General features: G+C 42.8%; 1 protein-coding gene across 1 annotated transcript in view; it reads right to left on the reverse strand.

Moving 5' to 3' along the window:
* The window catches only part of Ush2a (usherin), a 665,632-nt gene that overhangs the window by 509,267 nt on the left and 136,819 nt on the right, over window positions 1–19,546 (reverse strand). The window contains exons 12-13 of the mRNA XM_055609194.1: window positions 18,370–19,011; window positions 2,377–2,560 (exon numbers count right to left, since the gene is read on the reverse strand). Coding sequence (XP_055465169.1) covers window positions 2,377–2,560; window positions 18,370–19,011 — 826 coding nt within the window. The remainder of the gene's footprint in view (window positions 1–2,376; window positions 2,561–18,369; window positions 19,012–19,546) is intronic.

A 19,546-nucleotide genomic window follows, 5' to 3' on the forward strand; every position in this document is an offset into this window, starting at 1 on the left:
AAAGAAAGAAAGAAAGAAAGAAAGAAAGAAAGAAAGAAAGAAAGAAAGAAAGAGGAAGAAAGAAGAAAGGAAGGAAAGAAAGAAAACAAAAGCCTGTAAGGGATTATACTCAGAATAGGCCTTTTGGAAAATGATGTTTTCCTCTATGACTAGATAAAAATTAAGACTGTATAAAAAGGCAGGCAGGTTGGAGGAAGAGAGACAAGCTGGAGTCATTCATTTCTCGTGCCATTTCATCTACACAGTGGAGGGCTGGAAAGTCTACAAGGAGCCTTTCAGTTAGCTGAAGCCAAAGGTATCAGCTACCGTCCGAATGGGCATAAAACTAAAGTGGCAAGAAACATATGCGAGATGCCAGGCTGTGTGCGCAACCTCTCAGCACAAGCTTAGCCTCAGTTCAGTCAGCCCAGGGCAGCAGCAAGGAAGTCACCTGGAGAACTGACCTGTGGCCCAGCAGAAGGGAGAGGGCTTGACAGCAGAACAAAGACGGTTTGTTCCAGCGCAGGAAAAGGAAGACCACGGGCACATGGCTGATCAATGTGGAAGGAGGAGGGACACTAGCAGAGACACTGAATGAATTCCAGGAGCGGGTTAAGTAGTGGTTCTGGGATAGCAGAGTTGGAACAGTGTAATCTACTCACAGCACAGCATTTCAGGAATCAGGAAGATTTGGAACCCAGAAAGAATAGTCCGCTTGTATTTAAGAACCAGATATGGGGGAACTTCAGCAGGTGTGGGAATTTTCATAGTTTGGAATACTGATGGGCATTAGCGATGAAAGGAAAGAAATGAACTATCCTTGTATAAGCTTCTTGTCACCATAATGAATGACCCAGACCACACAGAGAGAAGAAAGGGTTTTCGGAACTCAAGGCTTCAGGTGCTACTTTCCATTGTCAGCTGCCTATGGTGGCATATCACCATGGCACTTCATGGCAGGCTACTGTGAGGGAGCAAAAACATTGGTCTCATGCCTACAAGGTCTCACTATGTCCCTCACAGACATTTCTCCACTGGAATGACTACCTCCCATTGGGACCCAACTGTTAAAAGTCCCACCATATTCCAAAGGCTCCAAGGTAGGATGAAGCCTTTGACACACTGTCTTCAGATCCAAACCACAATGCTACTGCAACAACTCAAAGAATGAAACTTGGGAGCATAAATATGAAAGCAAATGTGGGCGGGAAGAAACTGCTTTCATGTCAAATAATAATGTGTAGTTTTACAAGGTTGCTCTTTCTGTGATTCAGTATGAGTCAGCTGATATGCAGAGATAGTCAACTTAATTTGCATAAAACTTGTTGTGAATCATCTTCCTTTAAATCCATACTTGGCTAGATATTTTCCTTTCCTGAAACTGACCTATGAATAGTTTGGCTCTGTCTTCCACACTCTGCCCTTCCACAGACTTCTTTATGTCACTAGATTCAAAGTTTTAAATGACCTCAGTGCCTTCCAATACAGTAGGTTCTACTGTCTTGTTTGTCTTTCTACTCCTCATTAGTTAATTTTAATGTGTCAATCTACCTTCTAACTCAGGGACTGCAACTCCAGTGCTAGCTAGACATCCTGCAGAGTGACAAATGACAGAGTACTCTTCTTGAAGCAGGTTTGGGTTCTGAAATAAGCTTGTATATAAGGAGTGATGGGTAGAAATGGAGAGAGAAAGCAAGCAGGATTTTATCCCACCAAAAAGCAGCCTTGGATGTAAGAACTTTGAAGGGAAAAGACTGTGATAGACGGAAGGTAATAGTGTCTTTCTAAAAAAAAAAAAAGTTGGGGTAGGAGAGGTGGTTTAGCTGATAAAGTGCTTGCTGTGAAAATATCAAAACCCATACACAAAATGTCACAGAGTTACAGTTCTAGGTAGGTTTCTTGTTCAACCTAGCCTAATCAGCAAATTCCAAGCTAGTTGGAGCCCCGTGTGTGTGTGTGTGTGTGTGTGTGTGTGTGTGTGTGTGGTCCTTGGACCAATACTCAAAGTTGATCTCTGGCTTCCATCTCCAGAAACACAGGCACACACACTCACACACATACACAGATGGGGGGGGGGAGAGGCAGAGAGACACAGAGGAGACAGAAACAGAGAGACAGAGAGACAGGGACAGAAACAGAGATTTTTCACAAAGTAAAAACAAGTGAGACGATGCAGATATCTCTTGGTCCTTTGAGTGATGCTGGGAGAATACAAAGGGAGCTCAGAATGACAGAACAGAGTGATACCATTACACTTAGTAAGGACTCAAAAACATATTTACCCAAGAAACCATTTCTGTAGAAGTTTTTGTTTGAAAATTGCCAAAGATTTGTTGATAAGGAAAAGCGAAGATAAAAATCTACAGTGTTTTGCTACCCTTACATATAAAGATTTACCTTCCAGTCTCAGTATCAAATCCAAAGGACTGGTCTTGACACTGGTCACACCTCTGCCCAGAAGTGGAGGGATCACGGCAAGAGCACTGCCCCGTGACACTGCTACAGATGTGGCTCACGGCTCCAGCTGTGTGGCATAAGCATGGCAGGCAGCCTGTGGCATGGCCAGGAGGAACGTAAAAGCCTAGAAATAATAATTAGAAAAGGTTTGTCTTCACTTTCTGTTCAGTGTTCTCTAAACATGATAGTGTTTTGATAGCACAGGAAACCAAAAGCTGCTCAAGGGACCCGGGCTTTTCCTATAACAGCAGAGAGAGCTCTTCTTAACGAGTATACTAATTACAAATGAAAACAACTGTTCAGTCACCTACATGAAAACATAGCGTAGGGGTTGGGGAGGCTGCCCAGTGGTTAGGAACACTCGCTGCTCTTACAGAAGTCCCGTGTTCACCTCTAAGGCCTCACATGGAACTCACAACTGTCTCAAACTCCAGTCCAGGAGAGCTGAGACCCTCTTTGGACCTCTCTAGGCACCAGACACCTGCATGATGTACTTATGCACACAGGCAAAACATTCGCTCACATTTATACTTGATTAAAAACAAGGTGAAATAAGTTAGGCCTATTTGAAGTTCTTCAGCTAAAACCTGGTTCTCCTCTACTTAGCTCCAAAGAGTTACCAAGTAGGCAGTGGTATGTCCTATATACCAGAGACACAGTTGGTAAGAAAGTCGGATAAGAGACAGGATTCCTAGTTAAAATTTAACAATGATTTTATAATAAAAAAAAATGTGCTATCATTCAGACTAAATGGTTGTTATTGGAAATTCAAGCATAACTGATCATTCCAAATATTATGAAATTTATCAACCCTTACACTGTCTTTTTCATCTATGATTTACACTTTGTTTACCATCAAGACCTATGGACAGTGTCTTCTGAGGATTTTAAATCTTCCATTGTCCCTTCCCGCCTCCCTGTGAAGGCTGCCAACAGGTTTACCACAGTGTGTACCGTGAGCCGGTGCTACAGAAGGAGACATACATACATTCATTCATTATGACATCCTTTATGTAGAGTAGAAAAGTAAAGCTTAGGATGAATCATGGAGTCCCCTCAAATGCTAAACTTGAATAACCCAAGCCAGGGTCAGGCTGCCCAGGTCCAGTGGCCATTTACCCACTGAAGGCCTCACCTCCTGTCAACCGACTTTCCACAGTGGAGCCTGAACAGCCTTTCTCAAAGCATACTTCTAATATCTCTTCCCTCTGTTCAAAACCAGTTTATGGCTGTTTCCTTCTAGAAAAACATAAAACAAGTTGCTGCCATGGCTTTCCACCCTGTCATCACCGACACACACACACACACACACACACACACACACACACACACACACACCCCTCTACAGTCATCTCCTACTGCAGAGTTGCTTTCTGTCCCTTCGTGACCCTTGCATGCCCTTCTGGATGGGGGCTGCTCTGTCCATGGCAACGGTTTCAACCCACTCCTTCTGCTTAGTTTATTCCTGTAAGCCAGGTCTCCTCAATTCCATGAACAAATTTCTCTAGGCCAATTTGGGCATGCCACTGACAGCTTCGCTGAATCCCGCTGATTCCCACCAGTGCCCAGAAACATACAATTAATCTAATTTTCATCAGACTGTCACCTTCTTCAGGGACAGATCCTCATCTGTATGAATCATGATTCCCTCCACTGCCTGTATTGGGCCTTCACTAAACAGGCATGAACTAATAAAAATGGATGCAGGGATCCAGTGAGGTCCACATGAAATACACTCCTCAAACCTCATGCACACACATACGAGTGCATGTGCACACAGTTCAAAGATTTGATTCCATGTCCACATCATTTTCTTATGTCAAAAGTAAAGGCAGAAAAGCTGGACTCACAATCACACTGGAAGTCAGAAAGGCTTTAGACATTTGCAGGATGGAGCAGACATGTGAAATCTAATAGGTTCTTGGTGTAGCGTGATGTAGATACGTGGAAATGCACACAAGCACATACCAACTGAGACACACAAGCATATGCATGCTGCCAGGGATATTTAACTGAGACAACAGAAAAGAGGGATCACAGAAAGAACCTACTGAGTGAGGTTATGGAAGATGAAAATTCTGGAAAGGCTGTGATCATTACATTTTGTGATATATTAGTCTTAGTGAAGAGAAAAAGCAGGAAGTCAAAATCAACATTTCCTGTGTTGTCTGTCCCATCAGGAAAAGCAGAGAATAACTGGTGAGGTCTCACACATACTGGAGTATCAAGTTAAAAAGAAGCCCTCATCCTAAAGTCCCAAAATTCATCAGTTTTCCTTTTCCTAGTCCTAGCCATGCCCTGAGACAGCTTCCAAAGTACCAAAAAGTTGTGTTCAGTCAGAGTACAAGGAATGAATGGAAAGATGTAGACCATGATGGTAGATGGCACAGATGACATCATCGTCACAATATTTTACCTGATTCATTTCTCTGTATTTGTCCTTCCATCCACTTGCAGGAATAGGTTGTAGCCACGTTAGCTAACACCTGTTCCGGCACCTGGTCCTCACACGAGGTAAGCCACAGATTCTGAAGGCTTCTCCTTGGTGTCTGAGACAGAATGTGTGCTTCTCTTCTGAGGAAGTACCTAGCTCCTTAAATTCATACAGATGGTATCCCGAAGCCCTAACAGTTCTCCGATTTGGATAAATTACCCATTAGCATAGATACTTAGAATTAATTTGGACTTATTGCAATAGCTTTGAGCCACAGAGAATTCTCCACCAATTAAGGATCATTTTTACAAGAAATGATTTATTAGCTAAGACTGTGTATAAATGGGGTGCACTTTGATACATAAGATTAGGCAGCTCAAGGAGAGCAAGAGACCGCACAGAAAAATATCAGAACTATAAGCAGAGAAGAACAACCAAAGAGAATGTGCAAAGCACAAGAGCACCCAAGGAGGCTTCACTGTGGGGATCCCAGGAGGCAGCCATAATGGACTCTCTGTTCTCGGGACTTGATTAGAAAGGTTATTCCCACCAGTATTTTCGTTGTCCTATTTTTAAGTGGCTCAATTAGAATGACGCAGGGAACTTCCTGTTCCCAGATTATCTGTGGTGTCACCTGAATGTGCCTAATTCTAGACCCTTACCTCTCTTTTGATGGCTTCCAACTATAGAAAACACTTCCTCATCCACTCCCGAGTGTGGGCTTAATAACTGACCTTAATTTCTTCCTTGACTCCATACATCTCTGACCTCATTCCATTACCTCAGCTTCATGGTGCACATCTTTACATCGGTGTCATCTTTGCTGAGATCTCTGAACCTGTTTTCCCTCATGAATGTCTATATGCTGCCTTCTTAAACACTGCCACCAGGTCAATGTGCTAACTTTGGCTTGTGTACAGTTGAAAGTTCACAGACACAAACCAGCTTGGCAGAGCTTAACACTTCCCCTCTTCATTCAGCTAACTCTTGGTCCTGAACAATACAAACCTCAGGTAGAAGACAGTGTGTCTCCAGTTCAGAGACATCAGTCCTCACATCAGAACACCGCTGCACCGGAAAGAGCCTCCCAGAACCCACAGAGTCCTATGTTATTAGCAAGAGTGAGGGCAGTGTCTCCTGTTGCGGCTATTTGCACAGCACAGCGCCTGTCCGGAGCATAAACGAGAGCCTATTTCCCAGCAATATCCCTCCTGGGGACGATGAACAACTAGGTTTTGCTAAGGTCCTGAAATGGGAGAAGGAAAACAGACTTAACCTCAGGGCCATGTTCAGAAAAGGAGGGCAGCTCTGGGCTCCGCACTCATTACAAGGCCATTAGGAGAGAGTCCTCTGTACCTTAAACGGTGGACACGGTACTCACAGGAGGGATCTTTGGCTGGATAATCAGGGTGTCTGGATGCAGCACCAATGGCTGCAGTTTTCAAATGAGGATACTAATGCTTCTCTTCCTTTTGGTGGTTTTTTTTTTTTAAATAAAAACAATGCTAACAGCATCTTCCATACTTTTGACCCACTATTCATGGAAGCATAAACACAATAGCATTCATTCCAGTGTTATTTAGGGTAATTATCACTCTTATTAAATTAGATAGGCTGCAAATGATCTGCATTTATACCCTCTTTTGGCAGCCATTTTGCTCTGCTATACCTTACCAGCTCTCGGATACTCTTAACACCCAGCTCATATTTTTTTTCTATTAAATCATCCATGACCCCATCCTTCAAGACTCTACCAGCCTTGCTTATATTATATGTTTCTTGTACTTTCACAAACCAGACTACCCCATTTAAAGCACAGGCCTTTGTGTGTTTGTGATTTTATGTCCTAAAGGAGCTCAAAGTCTGGTATGTAGCACCATATTAAATAGACGTGCCAGATAAAGGATGGACACAGCAATGAAATGAGCAGATAGCTCAACGGATGGATGGAGGAATGGATGGACAGTTGGATCAGTCTCTGTGGTCCCTTAAAGTGTGAAATTATTTTTTTCTCAGTGATAAGAAAACAATCAATAGAAATCTGTGAGTCAGAAGAGTGACTGGTCAGAACGGCCCAGGCTATCGGGGAATGTGGAAAGGGCTGTATGAAAACAGGCATAAAAATTAAAAATGACAAATGGCTGGAGCAAACTAGAGATGGGAAATGTCAGCCCCTAATAAAATTTCTTGCTTTTAGAGCAAAGGGCATTGTGGAAGCTGAGGCCTCTAAGCTTTCTGCTGGACTTGGTGTTTTACACAAAGCTCAGCTTTTTTTTTTTTTATCTGTGTGAACATCTGGAAAGGCTCTTAGAAGCATCTTTCTCTTTATTTTCTTTTCGTTTTTTAAATTTTTTTTCACTTTATATTTCGATTGTGGCCCCCTCTCTCATCTCCTCCTAGTCCCATCTCCCCTTCCCCTTCCCTCCCATGCCCCTTCCCTAATACACTGACATGGGGAGCCCTCCTCCCCTACCATCTGACCCCAGCCTATCAAGTCATTAGGACTGCCTGTATTCTCTTTCTCTGTGGCCTAGCAATGCCCAGCTGCCAGGGGGAAGTGATCAAAGAGCAGACAACGGAGTCCATGTCAGAGAGAGTCCTTGATCCCCTTACAAGGGAACCCACATGTAGACTGAGCTGTCATGGGTTACATCTGAGCCAGGGGTCTAGGTCCTCTCCATGCATGGTTCTTGGTTGGTGTATCAGTCTCTGCAGGACCCAACGGGCCCAGATTTTTTGGTTCTGTTCATGTACTTGTTGGGCTCCTGTCCCCTCTGTGTCCCTCTATCCTCCACTTCTTCCATAAGACTCCCTGTATTATGCCCAAAATTTGGCACAGATACCATCTCACTATGTAGCTCTAGCAGGCTCAGCACTGACTATGTAGATCATGCGAGCCTGAAACTCACAGAGAACAGCCTGTCTCTGCCTTCCCAGTGCTGGGATTAAAGGCACACACCATAATGCTCAGCCATAACAAATTTTCTAAGTATCAAGCATAAAAATAATAATAAAATAAAAATTACAAATATTGAAATCGCTGTTAAAATCTAGAAGGTCATAATGATTGCACGTACATGCATACTGTCATGGCCCACGGCAAACTTTTATGTTCTGTTTTTATTCTACTGCATTTCAGTATTTACCAAATCATACTTCCAAGAATCTTCTCTCTGCCACAGGGACAATCTAAATTTTCCTGCTTGACTTATGCAGACGGTCCCATTGCTAGAGTCGCTGGTTGGCTCTCCATCCGCTCGCTCAGGCAGCCCATGACTGTGCTTTTGTTTTTTTTCACGCCTATTACTTGGATTTTCCAAAACAAGTGAGATATCCCAGGGCCTGAAGCACAAAGCCACAATCACATATTTTGGGAAAGTTGAAGATGAGAGAAGGTTGCAGACATTTGCAACTATATATATTTTACAGCAGCCTCAGGGGATGCTTTAATCAATATTTAAGTCTTTTTTTTTTTTTTCTTCAAAAAATGTCCCATATGAGAGCACATATTCTGGAGTCAGATTTTCAGGGACTTATATTACTAGATTCCTCTCCCTTTGCCTTGCTAGGTGAGGAGAGGATGAAGCCTCCATTATAGAAATATTGTGCATATTACACAATATTTGGAGCTTCATGGCAAAGCTTCAAAGCAGAGCCAGGCACTTAGTAAATACTCAGCAATTATTCTGCACCACCATTATTGAAACTATTATTATGAAGTTTCCACAGAAGGGAGATTTTTTTTTCTAAGTTGAAGCTGAAATAATGATTCCCCTCTTCCCTCTTCCCACATAGTATTCGGAGTGTAGCACAGAGTCTCTAAGGGGAGATTATTTTCCGGCAATTTGTTAAGGAAGAGGCACCTATCTTGAGACTCAGTTCTCACTGGGAAAAACACATTAACCTCCAGAGTTTATTTTATTCCTCAGTAAGCATCAGGACATGTGGTGTGATCTGATCTCAGCACCTGCTGATGCTCTAATTTTGAATAGAACATCAGCCACCCGATTCCAGTTTCATTGGCAGGGTCTTCATGAAATCCTGCTTTCTGAGCCCATCACTTGGCCAGGAGGATATGCTTTCTCATGAAACAACATACTTTGTTTTACTCTCTAATAGTCATGGGACTTATAAAATAAAAGGCAAAAGCAAGTACTGGAGAAAGCATGAAGCATTGTTCTATTAGGACCCAGCATGTCACGAGAAGCTGTTTCCATTATAAATTAGGCTTTATTGTATTTCAAAGCTGCAGCGCCCTCAATAAAACCCCGTCTGCCTCTGGTTCTCAAGGACAAGGGAGGGTCATTAGCCCAGGATGGCTTGACATCCTTCCCTGCCTCTCTCAGTCTGGCCTCTGATTAAGCACAGCTGCTGAATGGTACGAGGTCATCCAAAGCTGGAGAAAAAAACAGGGGAATCATATTTAGTGCTGTATTTATTAGTGTGGGTATGTGTATGTTCATCTTTATACACATACTACAAATAATTTTAAATTAAAGCATTTTAAAAATACTTAATGGAGGTTAAACAGCATTTTTAACCTCTGCTCAAGTTATTGAATGGTGTATTAAGGCTCTAACGTGCCTTCCAGTGCACATTGCTGTGTTAACAAATTGCCTATAAATTTCAGCTGAATTAAGCCCATTCCTTGTACGTTTGTACTAAGGTTAGGTTAATAATACATGAGACTTCATTACACAAACCTTCCTCAATGATGCTTTTTAAGAAAGTGGGGCAGGAATCTATGTGTAGCCCTGTAGCATGGGCCAGTTTATTTATAGTCACAGGAGAGAAGTAAGCAAGGTCTTTTGGCTCGCTAGCACGTGCCCTCCCGGCTGGGCTTCTCCCTCCGAGTCCTGTCGTGTGCACGCTCCCATGTGCACCTATACTCTCTGGTATGAGATCTTGCACTCTCAGCTGTCCAGAAGAAAGTGGGAGTGACCAGAGACAGCGACTGGCAGTTATGTCTACTTCACAGAAAGGCCCATGTCCTTCACGCAAGTTTCAGTGTAAGAGATGAAAACCGAAAGGCAAAGTTGAAAGTGGAAATTCTTAAGTCAGAAGATGTCAAAACTAACAATTGCCCCAATTACACTTTGCCTCACTTCTACGGCTTGCATGTCTGAGCACTGCGTCCTGTTTTGTTTTTTAAAATGGACATTACTTGAACCATCATTCCTCCTTGCAGAGAAGAAAATGATCATCCTGAAGTATGAGGACATTTCCATAGCCCTTTGCTGCTACCATGCCTAAAAATAGGCAAAGGCAACTGAGGTATTTTTATATATAATTACTGATTCAATAAATATTTATGGATCGCCATTTATGGAGGTTCTCTACCATGTGCCTGAGTGAAGGCATCAAACAGTTGTGCAAAGTCAGAGTGGCGCTAGTTGGCTAGTGTCTCTGGAAACTGCAGCCCTTGCAGCCATGGAAGCTCGCCTACTTTGTGCTTCCCTGTGCTGGATAGCAGTTGGGGTAGGTTAACAAGACCTGGCTAATCTTTGGGGAACAGCCGTGTCTGGGATGGCATGGCCAAGAGACCTTAGGGAAGGATAAAACAGAGAAGGGGAGAGTTTTGGGGTCCCGTTTGAAGAGCACAGGAAAAGGTAGCTTAGGATGGAGAGGAGTAAGTGGGAGTGGAAGCAGTGGTCAAAATCTAGACACACTGTGAGGTAAAGCCCCCGAGACTGATTGTGATGGATGAGTTAGGAGCACTGGGAGAAAACGGAGTCAAGCCTGGTTATCATGATTTGACATGACAAGATTACAACCCAGAAAATGCAGGGCAGCCCTGTCAGTGAGACATGGTAGATTGAGCAATCTTCCCTTTCTAAAAATCCCCCAAATGAAATCACTTTTCTAAAAGGGAATACAAGTCAATAACAGATGTCTAAGAAGAAAAGCAAGGATTTTCAGTAGAGAGCCCCACAATAAGTGTATTGATCAAGCTCACATAAACACGGAAAGAAAACTGTGGACTTCAAAAATCTCTCCAGTCAGATACGGGTGTGGTTTATCCCTTCCCCAAGGAAGAGATGCTTCCTGTCACAGGTGAGGGGAGGACAGGGAGCCGTAGCTGCAGAAGTTAAACCCAGAGGGAAAGGCCTTGGCAGAGAAGGTGTGGGGTGCTACATGGAACAGGGATATCATGGAAAGGCTTCCTGATGGATAACTTTATTTTTCTGCTTGGCCAGACCTGGAATGCAGTTATCTGGCAAACACTAGTCTAGATGCTGCAGCAAATCTACCAGGTGGCTTTCCATAGAACCACAGAATGCTCATTCATAGAGCATCCAGAATTGTGAAACAAAATGTTGTCTAAAACCAGATACATAGAAATGATAGAAACGTCTAAAAAGATGCAAAAGACAAAAACAGGAGAAGACTGTTAAACCAATGGTTTGCTGTTTTTATGAAAACTGTTTGCCATTCTAGTAAAACTTCACATATCCCACATATTATCAAGCAATAAAGACCACTCCAGAAATCCACAATGCAATTACTTCCCTTCTAGTATTCTTCTGGTTGCTGCTGAAGCATATGTTCTACCATGTATACAAATAAACCAAGGCAAGCAAAGATGGAGACTTACAAAAATGCAGGAGCCAACACAAGGCAGCTGCAAAGGTGACACCAGGAATCCAGCTGTGGGGCAGGCCTGAAGGTTCTGCCCGAACCAGAATAGGAAGGTTGAATGCCTGCACTCCCTTAAACTGCTGTATCAGGGGAAACAAAGGGTTGGCTCAATCCTTGGAGTAGAAAAAGTGGCCAATGTCGTGAGCCACAGAGTCTGGTTCTTACAAATACCTAAACAATTTTTATAAGATGATGCAAAGGTGACTATTTTTTTAGAAAAGGTGTTTAATGTGTATGTGGCTAGTTCAAAAGTAGATCTAAAGGGGACACAGCAGGCAGCTGTGTACAGACAGAGCCTAGGATACAGTGCTATGATCAATATGGGAAATTAAGTTCTCATGGGCTGAACAAAGGTAGTTTCTAAATTCAAAAAAGTCCATGGGCTTATGAGATGACTCAGACAGTAAAGACACTTACTGCCAAGCCTGGTGACCTGAATCCATCTCCATGACCCTCATAGCAGGATCAGAGGACAGATGCCCAATAGTTGTTCTCTGACCTACAAACATACATGCGTGTGCGCGTGCACACACACACACAAACACACATAAATATTATTACAAACAGAATGGGAAGGTGGAGCAATGGACAATATTAAAAACATTAAATTTTAATAATTAAAAAAATGACTGAAAACTATAGGACAGTTGAATGTGGCGGAGCTAAGCAGAGGGCTTTGATATTTTAAATTACAAGTGTTTACATTCTATTTGGTTTATAAAATCATGCCCAAGAAAATCTTGGTAAACAAAATTAAATTTAAAACTAAAAAAGGAACTGGAAAATCACTCTCCATCTTGTTTGTTTGTGTGTTTGCTTGTTTTGTTTGCTCCTGCCCTAGTCTCCCCCATCATGCCCCTCCCCAGCCTGACTGATTGGAGTTTAAATGATGCTTCTTGCTTGTCCTTTAGGAAACTAACTTCTTTTTTCTCTTTACCTAAATAGAGATCTCGGAAAACTCCTTCCAAAAGGATGGGGCCAATTGCCACCTCCTTTAAAGGAGGGCAGAGTAAGCATTGTAGTTAAGGATGGAAACTTAACGATCATACTTATAGCATATCTAAACTTGGATTACTCTGTGCCTATTTCATTTCTTAGAATGTCAGTGTCTTTGGGACAAGGGTTAACTAATTAAACTCGCATAAATTCAAAGACAGTCTAACACTTTATGCACTAAGGATGTTTGGTCAGGGGTTTCCTTACTTGGAGAGCCTGAGAAGTAATCAGTTGTATCAATAACCAGAGCAGCTGATTGGCTGTTCTTTGACTCGGGCACTTGTAATCTTAAATTAGAAAAACTGGAAATAGAAAGGAACAACTAAGGGAAAATGAAAAACTCATTCTGCTGCTCCTCTCCATGAGGCAGTTTCTGCCTTTCCTGAGATCACCCATCAGAGCATGTCACATGCTTAGTACAAATGGTCATGCAGTTTGCCATTCCAAGACTTTTAAACACTCAGATCGATTGCTGACACCGAGGAAGGATAGGAATATGTATGCTTTCCTTGGTAACGACCATGGTTTCCGGAATACAGAACTGGAGAATGGAGCAGCCATGAAGCTCTGCAGACCATTGCTGTAACGTGGACGCTATGTGTGCATTTGTGATGCACCTTCTTTCCACCTTCCTCGTCAACTTACCCTCGGTGAAAAGCCAACTTGGTGGTGCAAATAAAATTGTCTTTGATTAGTGTAAGATCTCTGCAGTGTGAGCATAAAAAAGCCTTCTCAGTAGAGGAGGGTTTATCAACAAGAGTAACTGCAGTGCTTAGAGCATTGCAGCCCCACGCTAGTGTTGATAACCCCAGGCCAGCAGCTCCAGAGGACTGATGAGGAGACCTTGTTTTAGGAAGTGGGTGAGCACGATGGACATGAGTCTGTGTAGCAGAGCACTGGGGCGGGGGCGGGGAACCAAGGAAAGATTTTGTTTATGTAACCCCTCAGTGCTCCACTGGCCTTTGTCATCTTTGGGTAATTATTTCAAATTTTACTAATATTAGGGCGAAAAAAAAAGTGGAAAACTCATTGTTGCTGGAGGGATTTCCTTAAGAGTCAGCAGATGGCCTAACAACCAAGTTGGTTATTTGCTAATTATCTGTGTCAGTCTCTTTCCCATTTTGTATAACAGGGGCTCATCTGTTTAATACAAGCAGAGATATGTACATAGGTCCTCTTTGAAAGTCTCTCTCTCAGCTAGCTCTTTGTAGACGGGCAAAGCAGTCCCAACCAACAGATTGTGAGTGAAAGGAAGTACCAATGAGCACCATTAACATTCTCACTTAGAACTAGCACCGCCTTCCAGGTCCTTGAAATGGACGACTAGAAGGAAATACAGTTGCCTATTGTAGAAGTCACATTGTGGTTACTAACAAGTCAGTGGGTACAAAATATGGGTCTCCAAATCGTGTCCTCCTCTTGCTTTCTAGCTACTATGCTTCCCACTAAATTATCATTATATAGTGGTGACATTCTTTTGTAATATTGAATTAATTTATTCATTATATGAGTGTGGAAGCTTTGTCTGCTTGTCTGTCTGAGTGCCACATACATGTTTCTGCCAATAGAGGCCAGAAGAGGGTGTCAGATCCCTTGATACTAGAACTACAGATGGTTCTGAGCCACCATGTGAGTCCTGGGAATTGAACCTGTACCCTCTGCAAGAACTAAAAGGGCTCTTCACCACCGAGCCATCTGTCCAGACAGGCTGACAGTCTTAAAACACAACCATTCTCATTTTAATACTAACTGCACCTACTCCATTTTGCTTCAAGTTCTATTTTGAATTTAATTCAACCTTTTTAAAAACTGATACACAAAGAGCATGCATCATGAAATCAATTAACACAATATTTTATATATATATGCCTTTCACAATTAACATTTTTCAATGAGACTTTAAAGGTAAGATATCAGGGATGACCGGAGCAAAGTAGTGTTTTCTGGAGAGGACAGCTCTGCTATATTCATGAGCTCACAACAGCTATGGTTGCCTGCACAAGGTCAAGCCAATCATCATTTCCAACATGGCATGAGAAGGGGTTCAAGAACTCTCACCCTTAACTGAGGATCTATGGACAGCTGATGGCTTCTGGAAGGACAGACATCTGCTTTCTTTAATAATTTGGCTCCTGTAGGAACCACACTAGATTGGATGACCCCCACACCAAGAAGAATATCAACAACACAAATTGAAATGGATGAGTTATTAAAGTTAACAAAAAAAGACATGAAGTTAGAGAAGTACAGAGATGGAGGTAGATATAGGAGGAATTATGGGGAAGAGATGGAGAGAGTATGACCAAAACATATTGATTGAAATTCTCAAAGAAAAAAACATATTTATTAAAATGTGAAAAACAAAGATTCAACGTTTCCACCTAGCCCTTTAGAAATATTCAGTACATATTGTACTCGCTCCACTCTTCAGCCGCATGCCAGAACTCTGTAGAATGTTCCATCACCCACCTTTCCCACCTCCCCACACTTCCCAATGGCTATTACCTATCCTTTACCCAATGCCTGTGATCCCAGCTTGTCAACATCCCACATGAGCCTGGATCATTGCACTTAACACCTGACCTCCAGTTCTATGCATGTTGTCTCAACTGACAGGATCCATTTTCTCTACTATCAACTTACGGCTGGGTAAAGAAAGTGTGGTGTATGAACACAAAGTAATGCTTCCTCCTCTTAGTGACTCTAACTCTATAAATCTATACAACTTTCAGAAAAAGAAGTAGTACAATGAAAGTACTTGGAATGAGATGTGTATAATGATTTCTTGATCATGAACTTCTCTCCAGAATAAAATAATAAACAGCACATGAATAAATGTTAGCACACTTTCAAAACTGCATTATAATTACATATTTATAGATGTCTGAAATAAGTCACCTTTTCAAACACTGATGCTTAGTGTTCATAAAATATTTCTGGGCTAAGAGTGGTGACACACGCCTGTAATGGTAGCACTGGAGAAGGCAGAGGCTGGTGGAACTGTTTGAGTTCAAGGCTAACCTGGGCTGCAAAGCAAGTCGAGGACAGCCAAAGCTATGCATAAAACCTTTGTCTCAAAAGAAAAAAAAATTCTGGTTCACCAATTGGATGATGGAGAGTTTATTGGAAGAAACCAGCTAAGCTCTACACGTGCTGAATATACAACTCTATTTCAATGTAGTTCTAAAAGAAAATGGATTAGCAGTCTGAGTAACGGCAAAAATTATACTGACTGACCATGGAAATAAAAAGAAGAATGAACAGAAATTGGGAGCAAGTGAGGTACCACACAAGTGTGAAGACCTGAGTTTGGTTCACAGAAACGCCAGTTAAAAAGCCATGTATGATAGCATGCACCTGTAACCTCAGCAGTAGGGACATAAAGACAGGAATAAGTTTGGAGCTTCGGGGCCAGCCCCACCCCACATACACCCACACTAAAACCAGAACTCTAAGTGGCTGAGATGCCGGAAAAGAGCACATCAGCAGAAGTCAGGCTACTGTTGTTATGTGACCATAGGGGAGCTTTGGAGCATGGCATTATGGAGACAACAGGGAGGCGGAGAAGAATGGGAGACAAGCAGAGAAGGATGGAAACAGCAGGGTCACCACGGTGAGGACCATGAGGAGAAGTTCAAGATCAGAGACGTTCTATTCAAAAAGGACCCAGACAAGGCAGGTATCCACAGCACCTAGAGAAAGAAAAGCCTGATCTTTCATCTGTTTAGCTTTTGCTTACATTTCTCTTTGTCTGATTTGACTTAATGCACAGAACACTCAGAGAACCATAGTCAGGTTTGTGAAGAATGTCAACACACCTGGCTGATACTGGTACATCAAACCTTCATCAATTGGAGCTGATTTTGCTTCAGAGTTTCGTCCAAAATTAGAAAAGTTGTTATAAAGAGGTGACACTCAGTGTATGCACAACTCAGAATGAACAATTCAACTTTACCAGAAGATAATTAGTCAAAACATATAGCGTCAGACCTGTTGGATTCCTTTTGCCATTGAGAAAGCAGAATGCAGAATCATGTTAATTCCCTATGCAGGCAGGAGACTGTATCCAGATTAGACAAGTGTTTAAAAGGAAATATTTTTCAAGGAGAGAGCACAAAACCACTTTCGGAAAGCAAAATCTCAACAGACAGCAAATCTGGGAGGCTGCTCAAGGGAAAAGCCACAGAAGGAGCAACTGTGTCCCCTGTCAGCCTGGCTCCCTCAGCGTTCTCACTTGCCAGGACCCTCGCTCCTGGCACCAAGTTCAAGAAGGTTCTTGGATCATTTTGGGTGCCCTGGCGTCTCTGGTCATGCTGAATTATCTCATGGGTAGACATCTTGTCCAGAGGGAGCAAATTAGAATGTCCTCTCCCCACTTGGACCTCTAAAGAGGTGGTCTGTAAGTCCATCTGCACGCAAGCTGAATCACAGGCAAGAGCAGGAACACATGGCCAAACATCCGTGGGGGAGAAGAGGGGAGCACGGAGCTGCCTTTGGGAGGGGAGCGGAGATGAGAGTATCGATGTTCTAGTTGGGGGGCAGGGGAGAGTTGCTATTTATTTTGACTGCAGCCTAGCTTCTTAAAGTGACATTGTCTACATTCACCCATATAGTCCAGTGAGTTTTGACAAACCGGTAGTTATGCAGCTACTTGTACAATCAAAACTAAACTATACTTGCTTATCTGAACCTCTCTTGGTGTCTCATTCTAGTCCATCTCTTTCCACGAGGCCCAGCTTTCAGGAGCCCCTAATTGTAGCTTTGTTCTAATAATTTTGTGTTTTTCTGATTTTCATAATCACAGGGTCCCACTTTAAGCAGCTCTATCAGTTTTGTTTCTCTCCCGGAGCCCCTCCCCCAATTTTTCTGAATGTCATTCTGGAATAAGAACACTAAATTTGCATCGTCTCCACCCCCTCTCTTCCTTCACCTTATGTTGTCCCCAAACCCCGCCTGAATTCCCGATCTCTCTTTGATTGCTAGGCAAGACGTCCCCAGCGGTGAAATGGCGGCACTTCCATATTGGGAATCACCTACAGTCACCTTCCTGGACCTGAGGACAGATCAATGGGAGGACACTCCTGCCTGTTCCTGTCAACCTAACCAAGGACCAATGGCTGCAGCGTCAAAGGCCCCCAAAGATGTTCCCCAACTTCTGCCGTTTTCCTAAATCAATATAGTGCCAGCTGAACTCTAACTACTGATACTTAAAATATGAGCAGTCTATTATAAAGTATTACTTCAATTAAAATTATAAAAAGGCAAGGGTCTTTACTTCCATCAGGAAACAATTGAAAAGATGGGTTTCTATACAGCGAGATCAGTTAAGCATCTGACTTTTATTATATAATGACATTTTATATAACCATCATATTACATGATGACATTTAAATGATGTAATTTACTATATGATGACATTTAAAAATAGTTCCTAATGTGTTCTTATGATGCCAGAAGTTACATCCCTTTTCTTAATAATACTCTACCAGCCATCACTGAGAAATTTGGTCCATCATCTAGATATTTGATATGGTACAGTTAATTAGGGCAAACTCCCTTCTTTTTAGAACATAAAATGATTATCCCTTTTCTCAAGTACATATCTTTTAATTGATTGAAATGCACTCACTTTAAGGTAAGAAATGATAATATGTCTCTCCCAGGAAGTAGGTCTGATTCATCTAGTGTCCCCCTTCCCCACAAACAGCGAATGCACAGACAAAGGAGTCTTAGGCAGGTCAAATAGCTGTTTGGATGACACTGATGCAGCAATGATGTCGAGGAACACTGTTTAGAAGCTGCCACCAGATGCAAAGGGGCTGCCTGCCGTCACTGCTCTACAAAGGACCCAGCGCCTCCCTTACCTGGCTGACACTGCTCACACCTTCTTCCTTGTCGATGAGGTAGACATAGACACTGGCCACTGACAGGGTCACAAACGCTTCCAGGTAATGTCCCGAGGGGGTCACACTCACACTCCTGGCACCCTTGAAGCTGGCCCATGGTCAGATTGAAGCTGTGAGGCTCACACTGATTGCAGCGCAAACTTGTCACTCCTAGTTTGCAAGGACACTGCCCAGTTGATTTGTCACACAAGAGAGAGCCATTGACTGTCCCAGTCTTCTCACAGTTGCAGGGCACGCAGAGCAAGGAATCATCCTGACGCAGGGTGAAGAACCCCTCCAAACACTGATTGCATTGTCTGCCTCCCACGTTGGGCTTACACACGCACTGCCCGGTGTCCCTGTCACAGATGGTCCCAGCCTGGGAGCCAGCCGCGCTGCAGTTGCAGGCCTGACAAGTACTCCAGGGCAACCCGAAAAAGTTTTCTCTGCAAGTGTCACACTTCAGTCCTCTGGCTTCCTCCTTGCACACGCACTGCCCCGAAAGCGGATTGCAGCTCTGGTTGACGGAGCCGTGGAGGTTACACTGGCAGGCCTCACAGCCAACAGCGTTAGAACTCTGGAGAAATTTAAATCCAAAGTTGCAGCGAGTGCATCTGAGGCCTGGAAACAAAACACGTTTTGAAAAGGTGAGAGAGGGATGGCACCACTCAAGATGGGTGAAGATGAAACATTTCGCACAGATCCAGAGTACAAACGGTACCACTCTGGGATGGCTGTTTATGTAAAAACACAGTGGCATTACTAATTTAGCTCTAATATGCGAGGTGTAAGCAGTGTGCTTTGCAGGATTTGATTGCTAATCGATGCATCACACACACACACACAAAGGCAGAATACACATATGACTTCTGCCGTATGCATGGGGACTCTCCCCCCACTTTCACAAATATCAAAACTATTTAGTAAAATAGATTTTGAAATATAAAAACGCACATGGCCACTCAGGCTACATTTCTAAAACTCAAAATGGCCTGAAAAGAATGTGTCTAGAAGGTCAAGCAGAGTGCAAAGTACCAGACAGACAGAATACAGAGATTCTGGAGCTCAATTCTCTAGCATGGTGGCTGGAGTTTCAAAGGTAGACTGTGTTAAAGTACATGCTTAAAAACTGGGAAAGGAATAAATCTTATGTTTC

Source organism: Psammomys obesus, unplaced genomic scaffold, assembly GCF_907164565.1.
Source record: "Psammomys obesus unplaced genomic scaffold, mPsaObe1.curated_primary_1811, whole genome shotgun sequence".
In the NCBI taxonomy this organism is placed as follows: Eukaryota; Metazoa; Chordata; class Mammalia; order Rodentia; family Muridae; genus Psammomys; species Psammomys obesus.